This window comes from Pipistrellus hanaki, assembly GCF_964339955.1.
Source record: "Pipistrellus hanaki genome assembly, chromosome: 10".
Taxonomy (NCBI): domain Eukaryota; kingdom Metazoa; phylum Chordata; class Mammalia; order Chiroptera; family Vespertilionidae; genus Pipistrellus; species Pipistrellus hanaki.
In genome coordinates this window covers 49,314,828-49,337,758 of record NC_140512.1, presented here as the reverse complement: position 1 = coordinate 49,337,758, position 22,931 = coordinate 49,314,828, and the positions used below count along the sequence as shown (strand labels likewise).

Genomic DNA, 22,931 nt, shown 5'->3' with positions numbered 1-22,931 from the left:
CCGCCACTTTGGAAAATAGCTTGTCAGTTTCTTTCCACCAAAGTAAAAGACCTCAAAAAATCTCTTACCACAACATTCAGCAATTGCACTCCTTGGTTTCTACCCAAATTAGTTGAAACCTATGTGCCCACCAAAATTTGAACATGAATGTTTATAGCATAATTGCCAAAACTTAAAAGCAATCAAGATGTCCTTCAGCACTAGCTTATTGGAGCATCGGCTCACAGACTGAAGGGTCCCAGGTTCAATTCTGATAAAGGGCGGGTACTTCCATTGCAGGCTCCATCCCCAGGCCCCCAGTTAGGGCACATGCAGGAGGCAACCAATGGATATGACTCTTTCACATTGATATTTATCTCTGTCTCTTTCCCTCCCTTCCACTCTCTCTAAAATATCAATGGAAAAAAAAATATCCTCAGGTGAGAAGAGAGAGAGAGAGAGAGAGAGAGAGAGAGAGAGAGAGAGAGAGAGAAAGAGAGAGAGAGATTAAGAGAGAGAGCCTTCAATAAGTGTGTGGATGAATAAACCAGCAGTCAGCATACACTGAAATATTAGTCAGCAACAAAGAGAGATGAGTTCTCAAGCCATGAAAGACAATGGAGGAACCTTAAGTGCTTATTGCTAAGTGAAAGGAGCTAGTCTGATGTGGCCGCATACTGCTTGATTCCAACTACATGGCATTCTGGAAAAGGCAAAATTATGGAGAAGATGGTTGCCAGAGGTTACAAAAGAGGAATGAGTGAATAGGTGGAGCCCAAGGGGTATTTAAGGCAGTAAAACTATTCTATACTAAAGGCCCAGTGCATGAAATTTGTGCAGGGGGTGGAGAGGAGGACCTTCAGCCAGACCTGCACCCTCTCCAATCTGGGACCGCTCAGGGGATGCCCGACTGCCAGTGTAGGCCCAATTCCCCAGTCGGACATCGGTCTTGCAATCCAAGACTGCTGGCTCCTAACTGCTCGTATGCCTGCCTGCCTGATTGCCCCTAACCCCTCTGCCTGCCTGCCTGATTACCCCTAACTGCCTCTGCTTGCTGGCCTGATTGCCTCCTAACTGTTCCCCTGCTGCCTGATCACCCCTAACTGCTCCACTGCTTATCTGATGGCCCCTAACCACCTCTGCCTCAGTCTCTGCCACCAAAGCTTTGTCTGGAAGGACATCTGGAATGATGTCCAGAAGGTCGTTTGGCTGTCTAGTCTAATTAGCATATTATGCTTTTATTAGTATAGATGACACTATCATAGTGGATACATATCACATATATGTGAAAACCCCTAACGTTGTAGAATACAACTGTAAACCCAAATGTAAACTATGGCTTTAGTAAATAATGTATTATATTGGCTCATTGATTGTAACAAATGTACAACACTAATACAAAATGTTAGTAAAAAGGGAAATGTGTGCTCAAGGTGTTGGGGTGATTTGACTATATCAAACTCTGTACTTTCCATTTCATTTTTCTGTATACCTCACACTGCTCCAAAAATAAAGTTTACTGATTAAAAAATAAAAAAGCAAGAGAAAGTAAATTGTTCTGAATTTCCTAAAGACAGATGCTTTGCTGATATCAGCGAACACTGACATACAGAAAAACAAATGTTATCAACTTTCTTACCCATAGTGTTAACACCCTTCAGGAAGTCAACAGGCTAATGGGAATAGAGACTAGATGTTAAGCCAAGAAGAGAAAGAAGGAAGGAAGACCCTAAAGGAAAATGGTAAGGGACAAGTGGAATTTTTTCATTTTATCTCATTAGTTCCAGTATGTCAAGGTCTCAAGGAACTAAAATCCCAACTTGATAGTTGAAAACAATTAAACAGAATGAGGAGACAATATTTCAATCCAATGCTTTCCCCCCGGTGTGCTACAGTCCATTTTATAGCAACCTGTCATCATTAACTCACTTTCCCCCACCTGGAGCCAACAGGGGAAAGTGACAGGCATACTGGCATTCAAGAAAAAACACAACACCTGGGAACTGTATACCTCACCATGCCATGTCTAGGTCTGCCATGGGCTTTATTTTATTTTATTTTATTTTTAAAAATTTTTTTTGCCATGGGCTTTAAAACCCCTTGTTCTTGTCATTAAAAATTATCCTACAGTTTTAATTCCAGAGCTTGAACTAAACAGAATCCTTTCCAAAGTTAATTCAAAATGTCACCCATCAGATAAAAGTACCTGTGTAGTGCTCATTGCATTGTATGTGAAGATAATACTTTGAAGATAGCTCTTCAAAAACTAGTAGGTTCTTTACAAATCTGGGTTTCAGACCCCACATGAAATTCTTCTTTTTATCCTGATAACATACTTCCTGAGATGGCGACTCAAGGGACATGCAACTCACTTTTTAAAAAAAATCCTCTTAAGTGTTTTGGCACTTACAGTCTTAAATAATAACCCCTGTGTTCATTTTCACATAATTTTGCAAATCTGTATCATATAAAGAAAGAATTGTGCCAAAATGTTTTCCAGGTCTACAAGTCACTCAATCATTCAGCACAAAGTTTAGAGGATTTTCTTGTCAGGAACAATTATCATGCTAGGAGTTTGGCATACGACACTGTACTTGCCTTCAAAGTGTCTCAGACTTGGAAGAGGGAAGAGACATAAAATCATCCTACTAATTATGTACCTTGTGATTGGGAATTCTGACAGATAAGAACCAGTATGTCCAGAACCCAGAGGACTGTACACTTCCCAAGACAGGACATACTTCCACAAGGAGTTATTTCCCAGCTGAAGAAAATAAGGTCGTTCGACAAGAGTTTTTCAGACAAAGGGAGTTGTCTAAGTCGTAGACCATCCTTAGATGCTAAGATATCGAGGCATAAAAAGAAGCAAAGATTGAAGACTTAGGAAGATTGGTAGTGGCAGAGTAAAGGGGGATGACCCAAAGCCAGAGGCTTGGTTTTTTAATCTAAGTAGCTGAGATGTGCCCTGGCAGCCCTGACTAGGAGGCAACCAATTGATGTGTCTCTCTCACATAGATGGTTCTCTCTTCCTCGTTTCCACTCTCTCTAAAAACAAATGGGGAAAATACCCACAAGTGAGGATTAACAAAAACAAACAAACAACAAACAACAAACAGGAAGCGGAGATGCTAAAGGGTTCTCAACAGAAGATTTACATTTCAGATTTACATTGACTCAGGAGACCTTAAAGTCTTAGCTTCACTAAACTTTAGATTTCTTTTCCCCCTTGACTATAGGCCCCTTCTTTACAAAGATGACTTTCAATTGCAATTTTTTTCTCTGTCCCTTGGAGATGAAAATCTTCTCTTGCCAGTTTTACCACCCTGGAAAAGCTTTCTCAAATACCTGGGACTGGGAGCCATCCCTTTGAAATGTAATCATTCTAGGAAGATAGTACCTCTATATTATAGTCTGAATGGATGGATAGGAACCTAATTGTTGCTGATAGGTGACAATTAGCAAACACAGATAGCTTAATTGCATTGACTAACCTCCCCCACTAAAGTCCTGTACTACTTTTCTACTAGTTCATCCCAGTGCTTATAGAATCTCCCACCTGTTTTATAGCAGAGTTGAGTCCACTCTCCTTCCTATTCATATGTCTTGAAAATATCTAGTGCAATTTTTCTATGACAACATTTTAGGCAAACTATTGGCAGAGGTATGAATGACAAAGTAATGGAAGACAAAGTGGTAAGAAGATTAGTAAATGACATAAGTAATGGTGAAGTCTAGAATAAAGAAGTGGCAGTAAAGATAAGAAAGGAGAGGTATATCACAGAGATATGAAGTCAAAGAATCAGCTCTTTAAAATGTGAGAAGGAAAAGGAACAAGGGTGACTCAAAGTTGTTTAGAGTGAATGTGGCAGTTACAATTTTTTTCTAACTTACTTAAACTGAGCCAGAGAGAGTACAGAAAAACAAACAAGGGGGAGCAAGTAGGGAGGGGGAGATGAATTGTAAAAATAATATAAATGTGGCTCTTGTAATGATGGAAGGCAAAGACCACTTATAAATGCTTCATGCACAGTTGATAACACCTAAAAATCTAAGAAGGGTTTCTGCATTAGAATCTATACTAATAAAAGAGAAACATGCAAATTGGCCATACCTCCACGACACTCACCAGCCAATCAGGAGTGGATATGCAAATCAACCCAACAAATATGGAGGATTAATTTGCATACACAGGCATGGAGAGAAGACTGAAGGCTCTGTCCAAGTAAAGACTGAAGACTGAAGACTCTGCTGCAGCTGGAGCCAAGCCTGAAGGCTGAAGGGTTGGCTCCACTGAAGGGGGAAGGCTGAAGGCTTGGCTTTACTGCAGCCAGAGCCCAGACTAAAGGCTAAAGGCTTGACTTGGCTGCAGGCTTGGCTCTATTGTGGCCAGAGTCAAGCCTGAAGGCTGAAGGCTTGACTTCGCTGGAGACTGAAGGCTTGGCTCCACTGAGGTCAGAGTCAAGCCTGAAGGCTGAAGGCTTGGCTCCGCTGCAGCCCAAGTTCTGAGTGCCAGAGGAAAACCAGTTCCGGGGGGAAGGAAGCCTATTGCACAAATCTTCGTGCAACGGGCCTCTAGTGTTAGAATAATGATACAGGCAGAATTAGGAAAGACTATATTCAAGTCTGGAGAACAGAGAGAGGAAGGAGGAGGAGAGCGAATGCCCAGAGACATCCACCAAAGCTTAGACTATAACACCACAGGAACTAAGAATCAGTTATAGATCCTTTTCTTTTCCGTTTTCCACTCATCGGCATAAAGAACATGATAAATAGAAAAGCAGAGGTGAGAAGAAAAAATAAAAATAAAAAAAGATGTTAAAGCAGTCTTCTGAACAAAGATAAAAGGAGTCAGATGGAGAATGCCACCCAATCATGGTTAACATCTTTAAAACTGCCTTTGTTCCTACTTCTAATGAATTCATGTATTACCAGTGACAAATCAGGGGAAAGTATGGGCAAAGGCCCAATACTCTTTTCTAATAAATAATAGAAACCAAAGGTCCAGATCAAATAGTTCTATGAAATGTCAACATCTTCCAACTTAATGTGAAAGTTTACTGACGATGATGCAAATTTCTATTTTCGATGGGCAGTTTCCATTTCAATGCAGATTCCTCATGTCACAAGCAATGAAATTCTAAGCACAACTAAATGACTTGGAAAATTCCTTGGAGTTCATTGCCAGTGTTAAATGTGACAGAAGCTTTTTACTGTGAGGTTCTAGAATGTACTTGATGACAGGCATTGGAAAACACTATAAATTTTCCAGGTACATTTATCAGAAATGTGGTATTTGCAAAATCCTAGATCCAGGGCAGAGCCACCACTGATAATATCTTGCAATTGCTCTGGTATTGGGAGATAATAAATTTCTATGACATTGGAATCTTGACTATGCGGCCTGGCCAGCCAAATAAATGTGAAAGGCAAATGAAACATTATGTGTCCAAAAGTGAAGATTTGTAACTGTCCCCAAAGCTTAGGTAATGCTCAGAAGGATGGTTAGAGGCACTGGTTCAAATCTCTCAAACAATTTCAAAACCGTACTGTCCATTACACTGTGTTATGACAGGCAAGGTCACCAACAGCGAGATGCTGGGGATGCATTAGTCACACAGCTCCGAATTTCTGAGTTGATTGGATACATGTTGAACATTAATGACAGAAATATTTCCTAAAATCTGCTGAAGGAGCCTAAGTCTCTTTCTGGAAGCAAGAAAGATAAACAAATTATGCTCTGACAGCTGCAATATAGAGATGTGAAATCAGGCAGTTTTAAGTAAGCACATCCCTAGCATCTGACAACCTAGGGAACGCTCTGATTCTGCTTATCAGTGACTCCAGGAGCGTGGTAGTGCATCGGTGACTCAGGAAATGCACTAAGTATTAAGATAGAGAGCTTTCCACCATCTGAACGACGGAAGGCCTGTAGCTTTTACCCATGTAACTAGCAAATAAAATTGTGCTTCTGAGTCAATCTGCAAAGAAGTTATTTTTGGACCAGCCCATATTTTTGTCCTTGGGACTATTCAGATAATCTTTACCAATAGATTGAAAGAATGTGTAGAGATGCCCATCTTATTGAAGATCTGGAGTTATTTTTGACTATAGCGTTAAATTAGAAATATCCTGAAATTTAGAGCTTTGCATTTATTTATTTATTTGATTTGAGAAAGAGGGGAGAGATGAGGAAAGGAAGTAGAAAGAGAGAGGAAAAAAACATTGATGTGTTGTTTCACTACTTATTTATGCATTCATTGGTTGATTCTTGTATGTGCCCTGCCTGGGGATCGAACCCACAACCTTGGCATCTCAGGATGATGCTCTAACCAACTGAGCTACCCTGCCAGACCTAGATTGCCTTGCATTTTGGTTTCTAATTTGAGTTACTTAAATTTCAAATGGAGAATATTTGGCTTGACAATAGTCCCCGCCAAAAAGAACTTTTAAGAAATGGTCAGTGTTCTCATGCCCTAGCCCGTTTGGCTCAGTGGATAGATAAAGCATTGGCCTGCGGACTAAAGGGTCCTAGATTTGATTCTGACCAAGGGCACATGCCTGGGTTGTGGACTCAATCTGCCTCAGTAGGGGGTCAGAAGGCAGCTAATTAATAATTCTCATCATTGATGTTTCTCTCTATCCCTCTCCCCTCCTCTCTGAAATCAATAAAAATATATTTTAAAAAAAGAAAAGGTCAGTGTTCGCATTTTAGGTTTACCTTTCTTAGCTAATTCTGACACATCTAAAAAAAACAATTAACCTATATTCAAACTTTCTGAATTTGGAATAGTAGGGAGATCAGGTCAAAAGATACAGAGAAGAACTTGGAGACCAGTGATCACTGGAGTCTAATCCCCAGCACTTAAAACAGTGCTGGGTACATAGTGGGTCCTTAATAAATAGTTAGTGAAGAAGTGGATGGATGGTCTCAAGGATTGTGGTGTGAGGGTGGTTCCTTCCTGGCCTTAGTTAAAATATCCATAAACAAGATGGTGCTTTTGAAACTGAAGTGCCCCACCCACATCCACGATGGCACTGAGACACCCATCCCTTCAGCTGCTGGCAGTGCTGGCTCTGTCGATAGCTCACGGCTCTCCTCTCCAGAAACAAGGCTTCCTCACTCAAGGTATGCTCCCTCCCAGGGACAACCTGGCCTGCATCTGATACTCCTTGACTCAACTGAGACAACTCTAAATGGCCATCCCAGACCCAAAGGTCCCTATAGGAGTCCTCTATTGCAACCACATCACAGCTCAGCTTCTTCCTCTACCCAGTCCTACTTTCCTCCTCTTCATGGCTGCTGTCTCCCCTTGGAGATTCTCCAATAAATCTGCTACATGTAATACTCAAAAGTGTCTGAGGAAACCCAACCAATAATAAGAACTATAATCCCAAATTCTTTTTTTTTTAATTAGTGGATGATTTTTTTTATTTTTTAAAATATATTTTTATTGATTTTTTTATAGAGAGGAAGGAAGAGAGATAGACAGCTAGAAACATCGATGTGAGAGGAACATCAATCAGCCTGCATACCCCCTACCAGGGATGTGCCAGGAACCATGCCCTTGACTGGAATCAAACCTGGGACCTTTCAGTCTGCAGGCCGACGCTCTATCCACTGAGCCAAACTGGTTTTGGCCCAAATTCTTTTTAAGAACAAATTTTCATAAATGCAGAGCTATGTCTTTATAAGAACAAGGGGGAGTGCTAAAAAGCATATGGATGAGGAGAAAATGTAAATTGTTATTAACATCCCATCATAGCTGTATGACCCCATGTGAGGACATCTAAGCATGGATAGTGTACATGAAAGTCTTCTGTGAACCCTGAAGCATAATGCAAATGCCAGGTGTTATTATTTATTAACTATGAAGCCATGACTGCAGTGGCTGACCTCACTCACTCATTAACACAATGCATAAAAATGTAGCACTTTTATATAAGACTCTCAGAACAAAGACTTTAAAGAGAACGCTGGCTACTATTTGAGTGGACATCCCCAAGCTGTCCACCTTGGAAGGTAACAAGATGGAATAGGTTGGTTATATCATCAGGGAGAATTGGTCATCACTGTGTATGTGTGTGCGCATGGAATAAACCAATGAAAAACAATCCTTCAGGAAGAGACTTAAGAATATACCTATAGCTGAAACTGGTTTGGCTCAGTGGTAGAGCGTCGATCTGCGGACTGAAAGGTCCCGGGTTCGATTCTGGTCAAGGGCATGTACATTGGTTGCGGGCACATCCCCGGTGGGGGTGTGCAAGAGGCGGCCGGTCGATGTTTCTCTCTCATCGACGTTTCTAGCTCTCTATCTCTCTCCCTTCCTCTCTGTAAAAAATCAATAAAATATATATTTTTTTAAAAAAAGAATATACCTATAATTGATTGTTCTCATTACCAAGGACTAACTTTGAACAATAAAATGATTGAACATCATTATCCACACTTTAAGTTCATTTCCTTGTCTGAGACCTGACATCAGCATCTCACACAGCACAGTGCTGAAAGTACTTCTTATCTTCTTATAAACGAAGCATGACTTTGGATCATAAACAGAATTAGACAACAAAGAAATTTATATTAAAAACAAGATCATCTTTCAGCCTACTATTCCCCCTGGCATCTGAATCTTTGAAGTTAGAACACAGAGAGTGCACTCATTTATAAGTCAAGACCCCCCAAAGACCTGAGGCGTCGGTCTATGTGCTGATGAAAGCTAATGAATTCGGTGATTCATATCTAAAGTGCTGCTCAGCAATTCTTTAGATATGGCCACTCATTGTCTTGCTCTTTAAATTGACTTTCAAACTTTCTGCCTCTTTCTGAACTCAGATACGCGCCCCCTTCCTACTGTTAGCTAGTAGGCTTCCTTCTTATTTCACTGAGTGAAGTAATCAGAATAGAACTTCTGCTTCTCCCTAATCCCATCTATTGCCTCTGTGCCCGTCCTCTGCCTTCCTTCCCTGTACTCTGGAAACCACTGTGCACAACCCCATCTCACGTTCTCAGGGGCAATGTTCCTGCAGTTGGCCCTCCGTCTTTTGAATCATCAGCCCTCCCAGTGGATTGGTCCCATCAGCATACATAGCTACATCTTACCAATTAGAAACAAACTCCTCCCTCAATTGCACATCCCTTTCCAGGCACCAGCCCACTCCTTTCTCCCCCTTTACAGATGAAACCTTAAAGCAGCAAGCAGCCATCGGAGACGCCTGAGGGGAGGGATTTCTTCCTCTGCTTCCATCTGCATATGAACCCATTCTATTCACTTGCACCTTTTTCACAGTACAACCTTTTGTGAGATTACGGATAACCATTCTCTAGCCAAATCCAAGGATGCATTTTTACCATTACCACACCTCTCTGGAGCATCTGACATTTGTCACCCCTTTTGTAAAACATTTTTATTCTCTTGGCTTTCAACCAAGCTCTCCTGTGGGTTTTTTTTTTTTTTTCTTATCTCACTGTATGGAGGGTCTTCCATATCTCCCTTACCTCTGTTTACCATGTTTTTGAGGCCAAAACCTCAGAGGGAGGCATCCTCGGATCACCTTTTCTCACACAGAGTACAGCTAATCCACCATCTCATCCTACCGGCATTATCTCCAAAACAGATCCAGAATCCATCTGCCAACTCCTTCAACTTCTTTCCCTTAGAATGTCATATTAGCCTTGTATCTGGTTCCAGAACTATGGCCAGTGGTCAGTGAATATCAGTTGAATTTATGAATTTATTATTTATTTCGGGGTACAGAGAGAGATCCAAAACCAGAAACCTGTTCAACAAACCAGAGTAAATTAAGACAAAGTCAGTTTAAATACAAAAAGGCATTTTAAATGAGATTGTGAAAGATTTAAAACCAAAATTGCTATTAAAGGTATTTCATTAAAAAAAAAAAAAAAAAAAAAGAACTACTGCCCCGAGAAAATAGAAAACATAGTGATTAAATAAATGTTCAGAATGCCAGGCCCTTGGCAGGTTTCTTTAAGTTTTCTGTGCCTTAGTTGCTCAATATGTAAAGTAATACCTAGAGAGGTTTGGAGAATTAAATTACATGACATGTGTAGAAAAGTTAAGAATTTCCTAGGTCACAGTGATAGTACAATAGGTGTTAACTATTATTATTATTATATTTTTAATAAAAATAAATGTAAGAGAAGAACAGTAAAAGAAACTAATCATAAAACTCTGGGTAAATGTTGTCTCTTGAACATAGGAATAAACATAAACACACCAGCAAAAGGATGGACAGTGCCTTCTGAGGACAGATTGATATCTCTTAACTCAGATTTCAAAATAGAACACTGACCTCTACCAAACAGAGGCCTAATCTCTCCTGCACAGCATGGTTGTCAACTTGTTAAATGAGGGGGAAAGATTCAACTGCAGATGAAGCCATTGATAGAAAGAAAAAAAAAATCAATGTTTCTAGCAAAATCAGTGTGCTACAAATACTTCCACTCATCATAATGAGTGATGCTCGAGTTTTAAAAACTTTCCTAAGGAAACATGTCAGGAACAAAGTTTTAAATCCGATGTAATTCCTATAGGCCTAAGGATTTATTATAATGTAGTGTGTCCTCAGGAAAGACCTAACTTAACCACTGCATTAAGCAGATAAGGCAACTGAAGGCTGAAGAGGATAAATGCATTACCAAGGCTATATAATTAATGAGAGGTTAGATTAGCTCTTCTCATTCTTGCATATATATTCCATCCCTTCCTCTAGCTATTTAAATGATACAATATATATGCTAGGAAAGCAGGTACTAAGGGTTTCTATAGCTCTATTATAATCCATGTCACATGATACAAATGCTCTCGCAAATCAGGTACTATTTCTGTTTGGGGGTTTTTGGTTTTTGTTCACCACTGTTTGCTCAAAGTACTCAATAAATATGTATTGATTAAATAATATCTATGTCATCATTCCATGCCTAGCATCTGGTGTGGTACCTAGCATAGAACTGATGTAAATACATAGTCTTCGAAAGCATGGATGCATCCACGAGTGGATGACTCCACCATTTTGGTATATTTATGGAATTCAATTGAGTTCAAATATGGAAACTGAAAACAATGGAAAATCCAGTGATCCACCTCCCCCAGTGTGAAGACGGGTTTGACTTAGTGACTCACTCACAAAGAATAGCATAGGGAAAAGGAAAAATTGTACTGATATAGTGGAGAAACTTAGCAAATACAACCATAACCAAGTGATCTGGCTGTCATCACCAGGGATGTCATGTGAATATCAGGTAACCCCTGATAAGATGGGACAAGAAGGGAACTTCACCTCTGCAGTATCTTAGCAGGAACCCTTAGCTCCAGTCTAATGAAGAGTAAAACAACAGAGAAAGCCAGATTAGGGGGTATTCTACAGGATACCTAGCCAGTATCCCTCAAGACCATCAAGGACATGAGAAAGAAAAAAGAAAAAGAAAAAACTGAACAAGTGTCCCAGACCAGAGAACACTAGGAAACATGCCAGCCCAATGAAGTGTGATGTCCTGGACTGGGTCCTGGAATACCATGGCCAGAGTTTAGTTAATTGGAATAAAGAAACATCACTTTCATTGGCAAAGGTACCTTTGTAATATAAAATGCTGAACAATGGGGAAACTGGGTGAGGAATATAGGATAATCCCAGTAGTACCTTCGCAACTCTTTTGTAAAGCTGTAAAAATTCAAAACAAAAAGGTTTTATTTTATAAAATTGGATGATGCATACCAGATAATGCAATTATAAGACTGTATTAAAACTTAAGAAAAGGAATTTGCAGATATCTGGCCAAATCACCAGATATGAGCTTTATGTGTTTATATGTTTCGTAGGTTTAAACATGTTGCCATCATGGCAGCCTTTTGTACTAGTCAACACAGTAAAAGAGAGGGTTGGACCTGCATTACCACCATTTGTCCACCATCCAGGACTGAAACATCATTGCTGACATGTACACATAAGGAACTGTTTGACATTGAAATTGGGTCTCAAAAGAACTGTTGGCCCAGAAAGAAGCTCACTACAAACTGATTCATATGCCTTTCAGCATAATGATTATTGCTTGTCTCATTTTTGATTCTTATAAGTATATTTCCAGTAGGACATGATCTCACTCATCTAGGGGAAATGGTGAACAACATAGACTGATGAACAAGAACAGACCCAGAGATAAGGAGCCATGGGTCAGACTGTTGGTCCTCAAAGGGAGGGTGGGGATAAAAAGGAGAGATCAACCAAAGGACTTATGTGCACATATATGAGCCTAACCAGTGGTCAAGGACAATAGGTGGTGGGGGCATCAGTGGAGTGGGGGTGGGGGATTGGAATGGGGGGCTGAGGACAAGTATGTGATACCTGAATCAATAAAGAAATTTTAAAAAAGTAAATTGAATGATTAATTGTGTTTTGCTCCCACAATCTTTCTGTGATATTTTTCAGAGTTTTACATTCTATTTTGGAATGTGAGAAAGTGACTCAGTGGGTGGTGATGGGTGCCCTTTGAGGTGTAGAAGAGGTCCGCTGCTCTAAGCCTGGGTTTTTGGACCTGAGATTAAGGAACAGTGTGACAGTAGCAACAGCAGCCACAACAGTCCTAGCACCAATTTTGGAGAGCATGCCAACGTGCCAGATGTTGCACCAGGGGTTTCATATACAAGATTGCATTTAACTTTCAGCACTCTATGAGGTTGCAATTTTATTCTCATTTTAGAGATGAGATATTTGGTGATCAGAGAAATTACTTGGTCAAGGTCATAAGATTCAAACACACATTTCTGGCTCTTTTGCTAAATCAGTAAACAAAAGACAAGAAAACTTCATTACCATATCATTAGCCTTTACCACAGAATCATATACTAAGATTATATATTATCTATTATACATTATATATTACCTATAATAATAAAAGTGTAATATGCTAATTAGACCAGACAGCTGAACGACCTTCCAGATGTCCTTCCAGGTGTCCTTCCGGAAGACCTTCCAGACAAAACTGTGGAAGCAAGCAGCCATAGCTGTGAGGGCTGAGTCCCTTGCACAAATTTTGTGCATCAGGCCTCTAGTACATTATAAATATCCAGATAATATCCAATATACTGAGATATGTATATAAAAGGGTTGTTGCATGTAATATCTGCTATAAAACAAATGTTAGTCCCCTCCTGCTTTTATAGTCTACATCTGCTTTCAATTAGTTCTAAACTGGTTTTTGCTTTTGTGTTTTAAGCCCTAGATTTGTATGAATTATCATAGCAGCTCAAAAGTGCAGAGTAAGCTAATGTCAGGAGTAGTTTAGTTTATGTGGAATAGAGTTAAATCTTGGCCAGTATCAAGTTTTTCGAGACATAAAAAATAGATCATATATCAATGAAACTCTTTTCAAGTTAGAAATATAACAAATTTCCTTTAATTTTTTAAAAAAATAAAATGTATTGGGGTGACATTAATAGGCTTCAAATGTACACTTCTATGATACATAATCTATATATAATTATTACATCCCACCCAAAGTCAAAAGATGTTGGGAGTTGTAAAGAATAAAGGGGGCCAAATAGATGATGATGGAAGATAACAGATTTTCAAAACTGATTATTCTTTGTCTAGACTACGTTGGGGAAAGGAAAGAATCTCAATACACCCCCTAAACTTTTTAACTTCTTACAACTAGTCTAATAATAAAATAATAAAATCGACACAGAGCTAAATTAACAGGACAAAAACAATTTAATATGTATGCATGAGCAGTTATAAAAAATGATTTTTCTGGTCATAAAATGAAGCTCAAAGAAATCATTGACTCAGAAGCCTTTTAATGATTTTTAGATAAACAATACATTTGTGAAGAATTGACAGGACAAAAAAGTTAGTATCTGTCAGAAAGTTATCTAAGCAAGGTTTGGGTATCGATTAGTGAGGAACCTAAACACTTTGGGCTTGGGTAGTAAATTAACAAAGAAGAAACCAGGTTTGTTTATACAGACTCTTTGGCGCTGGGTTCTTTAAATTTAGTGACAAGAGAAATCTCTGCCTCCAGGTCCAAAGAGAGGGCCTTTAACACTGGAGATTTATGTCCTACTTTTAGGGGCACAGAGAGGTCAGTGTTTTTCTTACACTGGCTGTTTCTTAAGTAACATTAATTCAAAGTAATCAATATGCTATTGTGGGATATTTTAAGGCCTGCTTGCACTCCAACAATTACATAATGATGTGCTTTATATGCACTTCTTTATATACTTTATTTGTATTATAAGAGTGAGTCTCTGCTGTCATTATATTATAAATTTACTTTATGAATTTTTTTTAATATGGCCACTTTCTCTTTATGTTCTAACTTTTAAGTTGAATAAAATTTGCCAACCTTGGACAGTCTAACCATTATCTCAGGGTTAATAATTCATAAACCCTGTGAATAAGGCTCAAATTGCTTTACATAAGTCTAAAATTTACCAGCAAGAGCTGAGAAAGGGGCTAACCTTTCCGTGCTATTCTATTAGGGTGAATGCCCCCAGGTAAGTTGGAGCCAAAGGAAAAGAGAATGAAATGTATCTGAAATAGCTCAGTCATCTTTTTATATGCTGAAACAAGCCAGGCATTTAAAAGGGCTGCCATCCTGTAAATCACCAAGGAGTCCCGCCTTACAGAGGAAAGCAGGGCTTTGTTAGACAACAAACATTCGATTTGTAATGTAATATAAATAATGATGCAGGCACATGAGCAAGATTCTATTAAACGGTGATGGCAAACAGCCTGTGATGCCTGGATCAATGGCTTGCTGTATCATCAAGAAAGGGAACTACTTTTTAAGCCACCTAATGCAGGACTGCTCTAGTTTAGACTGTGAATGTGGACAATAAATAAATGACCTAAGAGGATTCATTCTCTTTTATCTTCTGGGATGCAGATCAGTGGATTCCTAGACTCCTTTTATCTATGTGTGTTCTACAAATTTCATTTAACTAATGCTTGTAAAATAAGATATCTATTTTGGCATGCATGTCACCCATGGACTTGAACTGGTGTTTTCCTTTATACTCAACTTGACCTCTGCCAGCCTTCCCATGAACCTGTGGTTAGTTTCAAGTTGAAGCCAAGCAAAGCAGGGTTAGAAACAAGTAAAAACCCCCAAGGACAAAGCTTCCTGTACAACCACAGGTTAGAAGCGCCATCACCATATATTAAAAGCAGGATGCCTGAGTTGGCCATCTTTACTTCTAATTAATATATTATAATCTTTAAACACAAATTTTTAAAATGAGATAAATCCTGGATTCCCTGTTTGAGTGTTTCTTTGTTCTTTGGGTCTCAAAGACACTGCTGAATTTGTTGGATGTATATGTGTACCAAGTCACCTCCTACAATTTGATATAGAAAGTTTCCTCACACAGAGATTTTATCACATTAAGATGTGATGAGTAAAGCACCTGCCAAGAAGTATCATCTTCCTGTGAAACTCAGATCACAACTATCTTTGGCCATGATGGACAGATAATGGATAGAATAGATGGAACAGGTTATTGAAATGCACAGAGAAGCCAAAAGTCCCAAATGCCTCCCCACTCCCAACAGACTTGCTTCAGAGTTGATGGTAAGCTGCAAAATAGTACAAAGTTGAGATCCCTTCTCTATTTTTATTTTTCAAAAAATTGTAATTTATTTGTTTGACTTAAGAATAAAATCACTATTCTTTATAGTTAGTGTTCTCTGAAAGTCAGTTTCATTTACATTGTAACTAAATCTTACATTTCGAATATATATATATATGATGGGTTAAATTAGATTTTGTACTAATCTGTCACTTATAATCTCATTTACATTAGAAAGTGTAATCTATGCTGTTAGAAAGGAGTAATTTGGGGAATTACCCCTCCTCCACTTCCAACTTTCTTACCAAAGGAAATTAGGGTAAATGACAGAGTGGGAGAGACTAGCTGGTATTGACATAGAAAAGAGCTGAGAGGACTGAGGAAACTGAAGCAGCAGAGAGAACTGAGAAGGCAGTAATTTCACACAGAATTCCCTAGTAGGTGACTGGAGTGCCATGGAAATGGGTCCTTACTCATCGCCACCTCCAGATGCAAAATTCCCTGCATGCACTCTTGAGAGGGTCCCTGAATTCCAGAATTCCCATCCACCAATCCCACTCCAATTCACGGTGCAGGAACAAGCACTTGGAAGGAATTCTCTCAGGATGCATCCCTACGCCACCCCTGCCAATTTTAACTAGTTGCGTCTTCTACAATCTCAGGCAGGTTCACGCTAGGAGCCAGTTTGGAGTTTTAATTCATAAACCTTTGGTTTTGTACAAAAAGCCTTTTCCTCTATTAGCATCCCTGCTGTATCCTTGGACATTGGACCTGATCTTCTCTGACTTTAATTGCAAGTGACTGCTGACCCCCATAATTATGGGGGGCCCTGGGCCCCCATATCTAACACAGCTGTGATCTTATCTTTGAAATTTTACCCAATTTTCTCATATATCATGCCACAGAGAATTCAAATAGTGACTAGAATGTAAAAAGAAAGGGTGCCCAATAACTACTGAAGGACAGATGTAGTGAATAAAAATTAGGTCTCTATTTAAAGAAATATTTAGAAAATGTGAACATAGAGAAATAATTCATATATTGACTTAATTTAAGATTTTGGAAACAGTGACACGTCCTCAAGGAATCACTTTATCATGACATTGAATGTGACTTGGGCCATTTTTGGACATCATATAATTACATAACAGCTAGAAGCATCCTCACTGGTAACTGTCATGAAGAATGAAGACAGTCCTTCCAGCTTCCAGGAAGACACCTATTCTACATGCTACTCTACCATGTGGTGTCACCACCTTTCTGCTTCTCATCCTACCTAATAAAAGAGTAATATGCAAATTAATCATCACTCTGCTCTAGCCACGCTCACCAGCCATATCCACCAGCCAATCAGAGCAAGTATGCAAATAAACCCAACCAAGATAGCTATGGCCACAGAGAACAAAAAGAAGATTTGGGTTTCTCTAGCAACGGAAGAAGCCAAGTTTTCCGCCTGCCCTTGCTGGCCTAAGCCTCCACTCAAGGCTACAAAGTTTCAATTATAGAAGATAAACAAATCCAAACAGAAATGGCAGCAGCCATGAAGGGAGCAGGAGACTTGGCTCCGCTCCAGGCTACAAAGTTTCAATTGTAGAAGGTAAATAAATTTCAGATACTAGGGCCTCCACTTGGGTCGCCAGAGGTCATGGCTGGCCTGCAAACCACCACAGGCCCTTGGACCAGGCTACCCCATGCCTCAAGGGAACCCCTATCCTGATCCTGGACACTCTTCAGAGCAAACCAGCCGGCCCCTACCCATGCACCAGGCCTCTATCCTATCTAATAAAAGAGTAATATGCAGATTGACCATCATTCCAACACATAATAGCTGCCCCCATGTGGTCAAAGATCCTGCCCCCATGTGGACACAAGATGGCCACCACAGGATGGCCTGCAAAGGAGAGCAGTTGAGAGGGACCAGGCCTGCAAGAAAGGGCAGTTGGAGGCTATCAACCATGCAGGGGAGGACAGTTGGGGTGACCAGGCCAGCAAAGGAGAGAAGTTGGGGGCAAACAGGCTGGCAGGGGAGCAGTTAGAATCAATCAGGCTGGCATGGGAGTGGTTAGGAGGTGCTCAGGCTGGCAGGCAGAAGTGGTTAGGGGCAATCAGGAAGGCAGGCAGGCGAGCAATTGAGAGCCAGCAGTCCCAGATTGTGAGAGGGATGTCCGACTGCCTGTTTAGGCCCGATGCTGGTAGGATCGGGCCTAAACGGACAGTTGGACATTCCTCAAGGGGTCCCAGATTGGAGAGGGTACAGGCTAAGCTGAGGGACACCCCCACTACCCACCACCCTGCAGTGCACAAATTTTATGCACCAGGTCTCTAGTTTTAGATAAAACCAAGACCAAAGTGGTTAATAAACCAAGTGGTCCTAACTTGGCATCTTGAGCAGGATAATTTTATTCCATTTCCCAATTCCATTTTCCAGCCCACTTATCATCATTTGGAGTTCCTGTGTTACTTCCTTTCCCTTCATTTCTCTAACCATGGTTTTCAAAAAAGAGGTGAATCTATCCAGCAAACCAAGGAAGATCAAGAAGATGAAGATAGGCAGGCCATAGGAAATCAACAAGGAACTTCCAACTTACAAGCTTCTCGGAGCTTCTCTTTGTCATAGTGGAACCCTTCATAGTCTTGCAAACTGACTTTGTTCACGCGGATCCTCAGGCGGTCTGGGATAGACTGGGGACTGCAAAACAAGAACCGTATAGTCAGACTAAAATGAGAGAGTGGAACTGGGAGGCGTATGCACCCAGGGGGCCTAAGTGCCATATCCTGTCCTCGTGCTTAGAAAAGAAAGTTCACAGTCAAACAGAACAGTGGGTTCTTTACAGACTATAGCAATGACCTGGAGAACTCTTCCCCAGAACCTCAAGTTTCTAAAATTTGGGTTAAAAACATAGAAATAAGCCGGAAAAGCTTCTGGAGACCACTCATATCATATTTGCTATTAACTTGGTAGAAGTTCTAAGATCATGTATTTAGTTTCACAATAAATTACATGCAGTGAATCTGAAACAGTGAACAGTGGATAGAGTGATAAAGAAATGTTCTAGGCAAATATGCCGTAACAGCCAAATGTGCAGCTTGACCCTCATGAGAGACAGGAAAACTATAAAAAGCAAACTAATGACCCCAAAAGCACAGAAGTGAGATTGAAATAGCGCTAGACACCTCAATAGTCTCTGAGAGCAACTCTTGGTCAAAACATATCACAGTGAACACTGTCTGTGAGGGAGACTCTGAGCACCACAAAATAAAGCCCAGAATTAAAAATGTGCACCATGTACCTTCCTTAGGAAGGGAATGAAGTATGTATTTTGTTTTAAAAGAATGCAGTCCATTCTAGTTCAGAATATTAAACAATAAAGGGGGTAGTGACGAACTTTCCGAAGCAGCCTGTTCATCTTCACAGACTTTACCTGGATTTCTTGAATGCTCTTAAGTAATATTTTCAAACGAGTTTAATTATGGTATCAGTTGAGTGAATCAATTTAATTTTCATCATCACCATTATGAATCGATATATTTATTTAATATATCAATGCAACACAATCCCCACTTGTCCCTAGATATTATATTTAAATTTCATTGGTTCAGAAAATTTCTCAAATAAAGGATTACTTCTTTTATCTTATATGATGGGATAAAAGTCACCATTTACTAAAGTAAAAAGAATAGTGTTACTTCATTTATTTCGACAAAGGAAGTAAGGGAGGGAGGGAGGGAAGAAAAGGGAAGGGAGAGAAAGGGAAGGGAAGGGAAGGGAAGGGAAAGGAGGGGAGGGGAGGGGAGGTAGGAGAGGAGAGGAAAGAAAGAAAAAAGGAAAGGATGGATGGAAGGAAGAAATGACACTTAAAATATTGTCAGAATACTGCTACTCCCATCTCAAACACACACACACACACACATTTAATTTCATTACAACTCTGTTAGGGGTAGAGAAAACAATTTGTTCTAATTCTCTTGTCTAAAACCACATTTTAGAGCAAAGTATAGTTAACTCCCTCCATACAGACTCCGACTCTACTCATCTCCAAAGTAAAACACATACTCCCATGCATAGATATATGTGTATATCCATACATAGTTCTCTCCCCCCAAACACCACACACACACACACACACACACACACACACACACAACACACACACATGCACGTGTGTATAGATATATGTGTACATCCATACATAATTCTCTCCACACACACACACACATTTAGATATAAGTGTATGAATTCTAAAGAGAGATGGTGGACAGATAAAAATGTCTATAATTTAATGAATTAAAAATTAAGCCTATACTAAACCATGAGATGGATGTTTCTAAGGAGAAGTTGAGAAGCCAGATTTAACAGTTGCATTGGTCATTCAGCCAAAGCATGTTTGCTGGGTTTTTACTTCGTATTAGATGTTGTGCTGGACATTACAGACAATGGACATAAATACGTAAGTATTTAAGGAGGTATGGTTTGACAGCAGCTTTACAAATTAGTGGAATATACTTCAAACATCATGCATACCCACTCCATCATTTACAGATAGGAAAACTGAGGTTCAGAAAGATAAAAGTGAATTCATGGTCACATAGCTACTAAGTGGCAGAGCTGGGAGCATAGCCTTGGACTTTTCACTCAATGGTTTCATGTTCCTTATACTACATGATGCTGAGAATCATATAATTTGACAGCAAAGCCTAGAGCCTGGATTCACAGAATCAGATGAGCTCAGTGTTGTGCTCAGAGTTTTTTATCAACCAACTATCAGTGGGGGTGGTTTAGTAAACTGGTACATTCAAACAAGAGAATGCTGGGCAAATATTACATTACTGTGTAGATCTTAGGGAAATGTCTGACAACAGCATGCTGGTAAGTAAAAAAAAAGTCATGGGAAGTTATACATAGTGGAATCTCCTTCATATACACTGTGGAGCCTTAGAGTGTGTATATGTAGAGAAATGTCTGGAGAAAATGTTCAATGAGCTGGTCCCAAGTGGTCATCTCCACGTGATGGGATTTGGCAATTATTTTACATTAAGTGTCATCATTTTTAGAAAAATAATATAATTATTTTTCAAGTATGTCAATATATAAATGAATGATGATAACTCAGGACAAGAGTAAAAATAGGAATTACAGCAGAGTGCTAGGCATTAGATGGGAGTAGATAGGAAAGATTTTCAGAGATTAACAGAATGACCACACAATGTTCATACAAAATGCTTATCCCGAAATAAACAGGAGTCTAATCCTCTTATTTCCAAGTTCACCCCAGTGACCTTCATGGACTGTAATTAGTATATATTTTCCTGTAAGCGTGGCAGATAAGAGGGAAGCTGGACCCATAGAATGTGGTGGCCCATCATACTCTGTAATGGAGATAGGAGAGGATAGAGGTAGAAAGATCTCTCCCTATACAATATTTGAGATAATAGCAGATCACAGACAGTGACCTCTCATCTTCTCCTGTGGGTTGGAGCTTCCAAGACTAAGACCTGGCTACAGCAGTAGCAACAGAGTGGGAAACAGGATCCAGGGAATGGATCCAGTCACTATACCCCTCCTCCAGGGCGCTCCCCAGGGTTAACAAGTGCGTGTCACCTTCATCAAATTCCCTGTCAGTCCTGTCCCTCTACCTCCCAGTCTGTCATCTATGCCCACAACCACACACAGTTGCCACAACTATGCCCACCAACCACAGCATTCAGTCCTGTCCCTCTACCTCCCAGTCTGTCATCTATGCCCACAACCACACACAGTTGCCACAACTATGCCCACCAACCACAGCATCCCACCAATCTTCCTGACTTAAGTGTGGACACACTGTGGATGAACAAGAGAAACTTTCATTTGAACAGAGCTTTCATATCCCACAAGAATTCACCTATTATCTCATTTCATCTCTGGAATGGTCAGCTAAGCAAGAGGGAAGGAAACAGAGACTCTCTCTAACCACTTATCCTGCTTCTTTATCCACCTTCCTACACAGTCACTGTCTTGTTCTCAGCTCCCGTCTTCTGCCAACAACACATCCCCTTTTCCTGGCAGCAGCAGGTTACTTAAACCCAGTTTTCCGGTCAGGGTACCCTGTGTTTGGCCAGCCATCAAATGTTGCCACTGATGAGGCCCATCAGCAAATTTCAGAGCACTCAGTTATAGAGACCACGGTGGAAAACCTCTTTGGATTATTCTGTGCCTCCTTGTAAACGGTAGCTAAGGAAAACAGCTCAACAAAGTGGCAGCTTAGATTCCAAGTCAGATTGCCTGGATTTGAAGGAAAGGTCTTCCAATTATTTGGTTAATCAGGAAACCCCGTGTTTCAGTTTCCTCGTGGGTGAAGAGATGATAATGGTATTAACCTCACAGGGATATTATAAGAATTGAATGAGTCAATGCAGAGGATGTGCTTAGAAAACTGGCTGGCACTTTGTAAGTGCTCAATAGATGTTAGCTATTATCAAGATAATTATTATTCTGAAGATTCTGCTCTTAGATAAGGTTCTGCCTACTAAGCCACAGCATCTGCTAATACCAGGTATTGGAAAATGTTTAAGGCATATACAAGAACCTCCTAGACTCTTGTGACAAGCTGTTGGGCTTCCTCTGGGTGAATACTGTCTAGTCTGGCTGGTGTCATTGTTCTTCTGGGTTTCCTCCTACCTAGTATTTTACAAGGAAACTGATAACATGAAAACAGACTAGAAAATGGGGGAGAAAAAGCACACAGAGACTAAATGAGAGCCAAGTAATTCAGTCCTGTCCCTTTATGTCAAAATAGATTAGTGTCCCATTCCCATTAGTGGCGACTGGAGTGGAAGACGACAAAGGTGTTCCTTGGAGTCTGGGGAATAGCACTGCCATTAGCTTCCTAAATTTAAATTTGCCAAGAAAGTTATAGAGCTTAGAAGAGACTAATAACCTGGTTAAAAATACACTGGCCTCCCTGTCAACACCTACCCAAGCTACTCCTATCCTGACTTAAGTAAGCTCTACATTAGGGGTTCCAATGGAACCTCTCAAGAGTCTCAAAGGGACTCAGCAATCTGTGAACTACCTTTAAAATTGGGCAGTGACCTTAACCTGTCACCATCTCACTCATTTTCTCTGAAGCATCGAGTTTGAACTTGGGCAGAGTGCTAGTTCATGGCACTGAACTTAACTCCCAGCAGTCCCCCAGAGGACTTTCTCAAGAACCATAAGAATACCTCTCATTAAAGTCACACATATCTCCAGGCCATAACCTCCCTATCCACACTATGAGCATCTCTTCCCCTGAGATGTTGGGGGCAGAGGAGTGGAGTGCCATCAAGACAATCACCTGAACACTCACTGCTAATCAACTTACACCTAGCTCTCATCATGCTCTC

General features: G+C 40.1%; 1 protein-coding gene across 5 annotated transcripts in view; it reads right to left on the bottom strand.

Annotated features, from left to right (window-relative positions):
• The window catches only part of DGKI (diacylglycerol kinase iota), a gene marked incomplete at its 5' end in the record, with an annotated part of 382,063 nt that overhangs the window by 88,361 nt on the left and 270,771 nt on the right, over nucleotides 1-22,931 (bottom strand). For all 5 annotated transcript variants that reach the window (XM_084896735.1, XM_084896736.1, XM_084896738.1 and 2 more), the window contains one exon: nucleotides 18,155-18,255. In XM_084896735.1, coding sequence (XP_084752861.1) covers nucleotides 18,155-18,255 — 101 coding nt within the window. The remainder of the gene's footprint in view (nucleotides 1-18,154; nucleotides 18,256-22,931) is intronic.